The 10,642-nt window shown below is 44.8% G+C and overlaps 1 protein-coding gene across 3 annotated transcripts in view; it reads left to right on the top strand.

Moving 5' to 3' along the window:
- Nucleotides 1-10,642, top strand: part of LOC122549869 (cytochrome P450 26B1) — a 54,889-nt gene that overhangs the window by 29,450 nt on the left and 14,797 nt on the right. For all 3 annotated transcript variants that reach the window (XM_043690169.1, XM_043690083.1, XM_043690258.1), the window contains exon 3: nucleotides 2,680-2,904. In XM_043690169.1, coding sequence (XP_043546104.1) covers nucleotides 2,680-2,904 — 225 coding nt within the window. The remainder of the gene's footprint in view (nucleotides 1-2,679; nucleotides 2,905-10,642) is intronic.

Raw genomic sequence — 10,642 nt, 5'->3', positions numbered from 1 at the left:
GAGAGAGAGAGAGACAGAAAGAGATAATGTGTGACAGAGAAAGAGAACATCAGACAGAGTGAGTTGGACAGAGCAATATACAGTTGGGTTGGGGGGGGGGGGGGACATGGAGAGCAAAAGGCAGAGAGAGAGAGTGAGCAACAGAGGAAGACGCAGTGAGAAACAAAACAGTGAAATAGCAAGAAATAAAACATTGCATGTTGGTGAATAATCTCTTGTCAGAAATAGACAGTGAGAGATAGTGAAACAGCAAGGGCAAGAGAGATACAGAGAGACCTGGTGAATGGGTAATAACAGGGAGACAGTGAAACAGAAATAGTGTCAAAGAAAGAGTGTGAGAAACAGGGAGGGAGGACAAATGGAAAAGAGATTGAGAGTGAGAATGACTCAAAGAGAAATAAAATGTGAGAGAGAATCTAACTGATAGTAACAGAAGTTGGGGGAGAGAGAACTCGGGGGACAGAGTTTGAGACAGTGAGAATGTGATGGAAGCGGGAGTTCAGTAGAAGGGCGAGATGCAGAAAGTAGAGTTGAGACCCAGGATAAGATTAGCCATGACCATGTTAAATGGTGGTGCAGGCTCAAAGGGCTGAATTGCCTACTCCCACTCCTAATTCCTACGTTCCTGAGAGAGAAACAAGGAGAGAATCTGAAAGAAATGGCAGATTTGAAAGAAGTCGAGACACAAATAGGTAGATAGATAAAGAGGTGATTGGATGGATGGATAGATAGATAGAGAGGGGGGTTTGGAATCCTACCATAGCAGACAGGAATCATAACAGCCATGGAGTCATAAAGGTCTACAGAATGGAAACAGGCCATTAGGCCCAACTTGCCTGTGCTACCCAGTTTTCACAATTATGCTGCCACATTTATTCCAGGGTTTCCAGCTGTCTGTATTGCTGGAACTCAGAGTTATGCAACTCACACCCTGACAAAGGAGCAGCACTCCGAAAGCTTGTACTTTCAAATAAACCTGTTGGACTATAACCTGATGTGTGATTTTTTTATTAAACTTTGTCCACCCCAGTCCAACACCGGCACCTCCACATCATGGCACCCCATTGAGTAAAGCTAATAGAGGAGGGTGCCTTCTGAATGTCTATTTCTGCCCAGTTTTTCCCATCACCAGCTTCTGCCCCTGCTGCCTTGTGCTCTGAGTCTCAGCAAGCCCTGGCCTCATGTATCTGACGATCACGCCCCACTCGACATGTCAGTTGCTGCTCGAACACAGTGACTCGGGATGGGCGAGCCGCTCTGAGGGGGCCTTTTGATCTTTAGGCAAGTTCTCGAACTCTGAGTGGGCCAAAGACTGAGTGGAGATTTTGTGAGGGCAGTATGGAAAATGCAATTGTGAACAACACCTCCCCTACCTCCCTCCCACAACTACGTCTTTGAGTCTCTCACCACCCTGACTTTGAACTATATTACCTGTGTCACTGGTTAAATCCCGAGGGCAGCACAGTGGCTCAGTGATTAGCACTGCTGCCTCACAGCACCAGGGTCCCAGGTTTGATTCGGGCGACTGTCTGTGTGGAGTTTGCACATTCTCCCCGTGTCTGCCTGGGTTTCCTCTGGGTGCTCCGGTTTCCTCCCACAATCCAAATATGTGCAGGTCAGGTGAATTGGCCATGCTAAATTGCCCACAGTGTTAAGTGCATTAGTCAGAGGGGAAATGGGTCTGGGTGGGTTACTCTTCGGAGGGTTGGTGTGGACTGATTGGGCCGAAGGGCCTGTTTCCACTCTGTAGGGAATCTAATCTAATTCCCATTCCAACCGCCCTGTGAATATCCTGCAGGGAACTGCAGCAGTTTTGGGAAGTTGTTCCCCACTGCTTCTCAAAGATAAATAGGTTTGGGAGATAAATAATGGGCTTGCCATTGTTGCCCATACCTCATGAACGAATGAAGAAAACATGCTACAGTTTCCCATAGTGGCAGTCACACAGCGTGTGCACAGGCCGTTTGGCCCACCATGTCTATACTGAGTGGTAGAATCACAACTGTAGTTTCATATATAGTTTCTGAGTTCACTGGAGTAGGACTTGAACCTATGGACTCAGAGGGAAGAGGGACTGAGCTGTAACTGATAGAGCAAATGAAGGAGGGTAGCCAGGGCAACGGCATGCAGACCACAGAGTCATCCTGAAGTGTTCTGAGTTCTCCCTCAGACCTTTCTGATGTTTGAACTGAGCAATAGACTGGGAAGAAATGTCCTCCAACGGTAGAGATCACCAGAGGGTAAAGATAATTGGCCAAAGAATCGGAACAGGAGACTGTTTTTAATGCAATGAGTTGTGGTGATCTGGAAGGCATAAACTAAAAGGGCAACTGAAGCAGGTTCAGTAGGGACTTGCCGAAAAGGGAACTGGATGAAAGTCCCAAAGGAGTAAGTTTGCAGCCCCATGGGCAAATGGACATAGTTTGATAGCTTTATCGAAGAGCTGGTACAGCAAAAATGGTCCATATGGCCTCACTTTGCCTTCTTTGATGTTAGCGAGTAGTGGGTTCAGAAAATGATTCTTTGGGTGTGTGAGCTTGCCTTGGTTGACCAGCAGGTCAGGCAGCATCCAGGGGACAGAAGAATCGACGTTTCGGGCATAAGCCCTTTTTCAGGAATTGGTTGACCTGGTTCTCTAATGTAATGGTTTGTAATGTTATTGTGCTCTCTTGGTAATAGGGATCCAGATTCCACTCATCAAGACGGGAGAAATATGGCAACGTGTTCAAGACGCATCTCCTGGGCCGCCCGCTGATCCGTGTGACTGGTTCCGAGAATGTGAGGAAAATCTTGATGGGTGAACACACCCTGGTGAGCAGCCAATGGCCACGCAGTACCAGGATGCTACTGGGTCCCACAAGTCTGACCAACTCCATTGGTGACATTCATCGCCAGAAGAGAAAGGTGAGCGTTTTAAAGAGAAACTCCAACTTCCCCTCCCATCCTGCACCATGTCCTCCTCAATCTGTGTTTATTGAACCACATTGACCCTAGTCTTGATCATGGAATTTAGATCTTTGTTTTGAAATCTGTCCTTGGCCACTCATAGATTCACAGAGTCATTGAGCATGGAAACAGTCCCTTCGGTCCAACTCATCCATGCCGACCAATGTTTCCCACTCTGAGGAAGGGTCACTGGGCCTGAAACTTTGACTCTGATTTCTCTCCACAGATGTTGCCAGACATGCTGAGCTTTTCCAGCAATTTCTGTTTTTGATCCCAAACTAAACTAGTCTCATTTGTCTGCATTTGACCCATATCCCTCCAAACCTTCCTAATCACGTGGTTGTCCAAATGTCTTTTAAGTGTTGCAATGGTACCTGTATCTACCGCTTCCTCTGGCAGCTTGTTCCATATATGAACCACCCTCTGTGTGAAAATGTTGCCCCTTAGGTCCCTTTTAAATCTTTTCCCTCTCACCTTAAACTTATGCCCAGTAGTTTTGAATTCTCCTACTCTAGGGAAAAGACCTTTGCTATTCACCTTATGATTTTATAATCCTCACTAAGGTCACCTCCTCACCCTCCTGCACTTCAGTAAAAAAGTCTCAGCCTATCCAGCCTCTCCATATAACTCAAGCCCTCCAGTCTCAGTAACATCCTTGTAAATCTTTTCTCCATCTCCTCTAGCCCCACTAACCTCCAAGGTGTCTGTGCATCTCTAACAGAAAGGGCATGATGACACTAGAGAGGGGATAGAGGAGACTTACAAAGATATTGTCAGGACTGGATTAGTGCAGCTTTGAGGAAGGGTCAGACAGGCTTGAGATGTTTTTCTGGGAACAGGGATGGCTGCGATTTGACTGTGATGTGCAACATGCCGAGGTGCCTGGATGGAGTGGATTGGAAAGACCTGGTTGATTTAGCAGAGAAGTCAGTACTGAGGTGGACAGAAATTGATAGTGGGAGAAAGTGCGGACTGCAGATGCTGGAGATCAGAGTCGAGAGTCTGGTGCTGGAATAGCACAGCAGGTCAGGCAGCATTTGAGGAGCAGGAGAGTTGACGTTTTGGGCATGAGCCCTTCATCAGAGATTGAAAGTGTTCGGTAGTAGGATCAGAGAGCAGATGAGGCAGTATATTTTGTCGGGATCCAGAACTCGCTGCTGAAGACAGTAGTTGAGATAGAGACCATCAATTCATTCAGAATGTGTCTGGATGAGCAAGTATTGTCAGCTGCAGGGTTAAAGGTCAAGAGCCGGAAAGTGGCATGAGGCTGGAAGGCTTGTTTCTCAGCTGTTGGGCAGAGTGGCCTCTTTCTGGGTTACAAACGTTCCACAGACTTTCTGAGATTCTAATTCCGACCTCTTGAACTTCCCTGATTTCAGTGACTTCACCACTGCCTGTTGTGTCAAAACTCTAGACTTGGGAATGCTCATTGTTAAACCTGTCTACCTCCTGCCAAATGCTCTTTAAAGCCAATATCCTCAACCAAGTGTTTGGCTTTCTGCTTTAATATTGCTTTACACATCTCATTGTCTGATGATGCTTTGGAATATAGATAGATTAGTATTTCCTAGTACAAACCACTGGAGTGAAGATTGTGAGGGGTTGAGGTAAGCATTGAGTGCCTGGGAGGGGAGGATGTTGGTGTAATTGATTGGGATAGGCTATGGGGGCATGGGGATTATGACTGCTGGGTTGAAAAGTGGTTGGTGTAGAAATCAGGCCTCACATGACAGGATACCCCCTCCTGCAAGTTCCCCTCTAAGCCCCCTCACCATCCTGACTTGGAAATGTATCACTGTTCCTTCACTGTCACTGGGTCAAAATCTTAGAGTTCCCTCCCCAGGGGCATCGTGGGTCAACCGTTTGACTGCAGAGGTTCAAGAAGTCACCTTCTCAAGGGTAACTAGGGATGGGCAATAAAAGCTGGCCCAACCAGTTGATGTCACAAAGAATCACAGAGTCATCGAGAGGTTTGGCATTGAAACAAACCCTTCGGTCCAACTCATCCATGCTGACCAGATATCCTAAATTAATCTAGTCCCATTTGCAAGCACTTTGCCCAAATCGCTCGAAACCCTTCCTATTCATATATCCATCCAGATGCTTTTTAAATGTTGTAATTGTACTAGCCTCCACCACTTCCTCTGGCAGCTCATTCCAAACACGCAACTCCCTCTGTGTGAAAAGGTGGCCCCTTAGATCCATTTTAAATCTTTCCCCTCTCACCCTAAACCTATGCCCTCTAGTTCTGGACTCCCCTACCCTGGGAGAAAGACCTTGGCTATTCACCCTATCCATGCCCCTCATGATTTTATGATGCTCTTTAAGGTCACCCCTCAGCTTCTGACACTTGGGGGAGAATAGCTTATTCAACTTCTCCCTGGAGCTCAGACCTTCCAGCCTTGGCATCATCCTTGTGAATCTGTTCTGAGTGAATTAAAAACAGTTAAGTTACGTTGAGGGGAAAGATAAAACTGAACATTTAAAGGACTTCCCTGGTTACCATTGCTGGCCTCAGAGTTGATCAACTCTAAATTGCATCCTGTGACTCCTCTGAGGATGTAGGTCACACCCAGTGTAGGAATCCTTCACTTGAAAACACCTTGGTATATTTTATTACAGTAAAAACGATGCTGTTGGTTACTTGCTAGACCAGATAAAAAAAAACAACAGATGGAACATCACCAAGTTCACTGTCTGCTGTCTGTTAGTGGCATGGTATAACCATTATGACTAATCTTCACGAATGACATGGTACCAATTAGTTCCCCTGACTCAGCAATCCCACAATCCACAGCACTGAAGAAAATACGCATAAGACCTGACTTTATCACATTGCTGTTTATAGCAACTTTCAATGCACCTGTTGATTGGAAAGCTTTGCTACATTAGATTAGATTAGATTCCCTACAGTGTGGAAACAGGCCCTTCGGCCCAACTAGTCCACACCGACCCTCCGAAGAGTAACCCACCCAGACCCATTTCATCGCTGACTGTGCTTCAGGATGTCCCGAGGTGGTGGAAGATGCCATATAAATGCAACTCAATGCTTTAATTATAAAACTGAGGAATTGTTAGAGAAGTCACATGTTCCTCTCAAACATGTTACCAAATGCCATGTCTCATGTTAACCATATCACCCGCATCCCAAAATATTATTTCCTGGAAGAATTCTAGCACATCTGAATGAATCAAAGCTAATAGCTTTCTTGCTCTCTCTGTGTTTGACAACTGAGGTTTCCTCGAAAGATCCCAGAAGCAAGGTTGTTTAAAAGTGGATTCTTTTCAGTAATTCCAGCAAACTTACCTTTATCACATGTCTGTCAGACTAGAATGACTCCTGAACATCTCCAATTCTACTTTGCCATTGTCTGCACTGCTCTCTCATCCAGTAAGGTGGACCCGAATGCCTACCTCTGTAGCCAAACATTTGGTCACCTGAGCTAACAACTCCTTACATTACTCTGTGTCTTACCCTGCTTGATACAGCCCCTCTGAAGCATCTAGTATTATCTCCGTGCTGTAAGTGTACTATATGAATCCATTGTTGTTGGTAGGATCTTGTTGTTTCCAATCTGGCTGATCTGTTGCAACATTTCATAAAGATGTGGAATGGGCTATAAGGTAATTTGGCAGTTTTCACATCTTGAAGATATGAAAAGTCTGAAATAAAATGCAATATCTTTCTTGGGAGACAGAATCTCTCTCCTCTTAGTTCAGAAATTCAACAAGGGACAAGATGCAGTGCTCCTGGGAAAGAATACACTTGAGTAGGAGGCAATATGGTGAAGGTGAGGGTGTGGTTGATAAAGGAAAGTAGAGGAGGGTTTTGCAAAGTAGAACAGCTTGATTAGGAATTGGATAAGTGAGACTGATTAGCAGAAACTAGAAATATTCCTGTGGGCCACCACACTCCTTCAGATGTATCTACAAAATAATTATTATACCACTAACTAATTGTCTGATTTTCAATTTCCTTAATACATCCTGGAGTTCTCTCATGTATGTCTTCCACATGTTACAGAGAAGAATAACTTGGGAGTAGGTATTCAGCCCACAGTGATATATACTCACAATCCAGGTCACACTCATTGATAAACATTACCAATGAGGGTCAATGAGACACTCTCGGCCTAATCCAGGTCAACTCGCGTCAATCCTGACTCTTTAATGATCTCCATCTAATTCCACCTTGTTTGGACAAAACACAACTCAGACACAGCCCAACACTACACGACTCAGCGCAATTGAGCTTACCCACACCAAACCTGAGACAGCCAACCAAGCATGATTCAACCCCACCAAATCCAACTCAAGCAACTCAACCCAATCTAACCTAACCCCAATCCAATTCAACTAACACAACCCAATTCAACCCAGCACAACCTGACTGAACCTGACCCAACCTAATCAAATCCAACTAACTCAATATGGTTGAACTTAACCAAGTTAATTCAAATGCCTTTCTAGGTTAGGTACAGAGCTGTTTCACCAGTAATAGATTTTCTGAAATGATGAATTAACAAACAGCTGCAGAAGTTAATGAAATACAGAGTGTGTGAGCATGGGCCCTGAGAAATTAATTTTGCTTTACACCACAAGGACATCAGTGATTCAAGAAGACAGTCCACCACAACCTTATTAGGGATGGGTAATAAATGCTGGCTGAGTTTTAGCACAGTTTCGAGGCATAGTTGCCTTTAGTGTTTGCAGTCTGATCTTTACTTTAAGGAAGACATATGTTCTCCAGTAGTCTTTCTCATTGTGAAGATATTCTCACCTTCTTCTGTTTACTATTTAACACTATTAGGATTAACTGATTGATGGTAAACCAACTCAGAAAGATTGTTTCCATGGCTTCTCCTGAGCCTTTCCCTATGACTGACTCAATGACACTCAGCCTTCTCTGGTGTCACTGTCTTTCCAATCTCATTCTTTTATCTCCTATCAAATGTTTCCCTCCTTCTGTTCGAGGCTTCTCCATGTATTCAAAGGGTTCGAAGTTAGCATTGTTTACTCAAGAGCTGGACAGTGGGTGTCATCAACTTATCCAATAATGAGGCGTCACAACAGAACTCATGTCTGTTCTTCCCCTAATAGGAAGCAAAGGGACACAGATTGGGGTGTGGAGTGGTGTGGGAAGGTAGAACTCTTGAATCTCTCTGTTCCCTGGAACTCATATGCTAACATGTTCCCTTAACCATCAAAACCTTGCTGTCCAGTACAGTAGTAAACAACATTGCAGATGCTGAAACTGCCGTGGAACTGAGTTAAGATTTCAAACTGAAGACCTTTCATCAGAAATGCTTTGTTGTGTCTGAATGGCATCGTTTGGTGGTTTTTTTGGTGGTTCACAGGATGAGGGCATCGCTGGCTATATTCCTGATGAATGGCTTTTGCCCGAAACGTTGATTTTCCTGCTCCTCGGATGCTGCCTGAACTGCTGTGCTTTTCCAGCACCACTCTAATCCAGCATTTATTGCCCATCCCTAATTGCCCAGAGGGCAGTTAAGAGCCAAACACATTGCTGTGGGTCTGTAGTCACATGTAGGCCAGACCAGATAAGGATGGCAGTTTCCTTCCCTAAAGGACATTAGTGAACCAGATGGTGTTTTAATGACAATTGACAATGGTTACATGATCATCAGTGGACTGTTAATTCCAAATTTCTTTCACAAAGTCTGAGCTTCACCTGCTGAAAATTTCCAGCAATTGCTGTTTCAATATGAAGCTTCCCTTTTCTCCCTCTCATTTATGTGTCTCCTCAGTCCGCATTCTCTCTTTTCCCTGAATGAAATATGGATTCCTTCAATGGGCATACTCTGACTTGGCACCAGTGTTTGGCTGAGCCTATTTTGTCAAATGGTGGTGTATAAAATGACTTAAGCACCAGGGAGAGTATTAACTGATGGGCCAATAACTATAAACCCACACAAAAAGCAGTCATTTGGGGGGTATGCCTTTATTAAGAACACATAACATCACCCAGATTTCAGCTAAGTGGCGCACAGTGGGAGGCTCAAAGCCTTTGTTGGAATGGGCTGCTTAAGTGCATCAATTGGAGCCTAAAGTATGAATTTCAGAACCATGTTCCTATTGAATCTAACTCAAATTATAGAGGCTGACATGGGCCACATAGAACCCTGAGAGCAGTCCGTGTGAGGAACAGGGGTGTTTGGGCTGATGGTTCTCAATGCTTTTCCTCAATTTCTGTAATAAAGGAGATTGACATTATACCTGCAGGCAGGATGTCTTTCTCAAACTCAGGATGTTTCAGTGAATGAAGTGTGGTTACTGCTGTAGAAGGCAATGGTCTAGTGATTTTACCACTAGATATATTGATCCAGTGATCAAGGCAATGAGCGGGATTTGAATCTCACCATGGTTGAATCTGAAGTCAATTAAAATTTGGAATCACAAGTCTAATAACGATTGCAAAACCATTTTCTTTCTTCACCTGTAGGAAGTGGGAGTCGTTGGCTGGCCAGCACTTTTTATTGCCCGTCCCTAGTTGCCCCTTGAGAAGATGGTGATTAGCTGCCTTCTTGAACCGCTGCCTCCCGTGTGCTGTGGTTGATACCAATTTGGTTGAGGAATGTCCTTTTCGAAATGGTAACCTACTGGCTTTACCCAGTCTGACTCCTCTCTGGGCAACTAGGAGTGGGCAACAAATACTGGCCTAGCCAGCAATGCCCACACCTGCGATTGAGTTGGAGAAAGGAACAGCAGTCAGCTTCAGCACAGCAAGCTCCCACCGATAGCAGTGTGCAAACTGCCAGATCATCTGCCCTTTGTCATATCGGTGTATTGAGCAGGGACAGTGGGGGAAGGTTTCGTTCTTACAGATGTTACTTCTGACAGTGTAACACTTCCCTCAGCACTGCACTGGGGAGAGACAGGTTGTGTTACATGGTCAAATCCTGGGGTGTTGGTACCTGAACCTGCAACATGCTAAATCAGGTGGAACTCCTGACCCAGTTCTGCAGCGTCTAACTCTCTAGGATTGAACTGGTCTAAACATTGAGGTGGGAGCAGGCAAATGGCACATTTGCAACTTTGTCAGTCAGAGCTAGGCACAGTACCAGCTCCCATCCCTGGCGTCACCTCCCCAGTTTGTGCAAAACTGCAATGGTGCCAAAGTCTGCGAGGAGGCTGTAATGGCAGTACATTACAACATGGGGGAGCTGCTGCATCAAGTAGCAGATTTGGGATGAGCTCTGGGCTAAATTAAGAAGTAAATCTCCCATCAAGTGTCAGAAAGGAACCAAGCTCAGCAAAAAATTATTAGTAAAGCCACCAGAAAATAAATACTTCCAGGCTGTGGGCTGTGATGGAATCGCATAGCATTAGTAAGGCCATTTTACCCATACTAATACGCTGAAAGATCTCTCCAATTGGCTCTTTTCCCCTCTGATGTTTCCCTATCTAAGTCCAGCAAATGTTTCCTTTTCAATCCAATTCCCTTTCGGAGGCAACTGAGGGAGATTGGATGAATTATTTGAATTGTGAATTCAGAAATAAAATAATTTCTTATTCTCTTTTAAACTTTCCAACATTCTTCCTGACAGAAAGCTCCCTTTCCTATGCCACCAGTGTACCTCACCCGTGTGTGTAAGTGTGTGTGTGTGTGTGAGTGTGGTGTATGTGTGTGTGTGTATGTGAGTGGTGTATGTGTGTATGTGTGTGTGTATGTGTT

The sequence above is a fragment of the Chiloscyllium plagiosum genome, chromosome 1 (assembly GCF_004010195.1).
Source record: "Chiloscyllium plagiosum isolate BGI_BamShark_2017 chromosome 1, ASM401019v2, whole genome shotgun sequence".
In the NCBI taxonomy this organism is placed as follows: Eukaryota; Metazoa; Chordata; class Chondrichthyes; order Orectolobiformes; family Hemiscylliidae; genus Chiloscyllium; species Chiloscyllium plagiosum.
The sequence above is the reverse complement of the archived record's forward strand: the minus strand, read 5'-3'. Positions and strand labels throughout refer to the sequence as shown.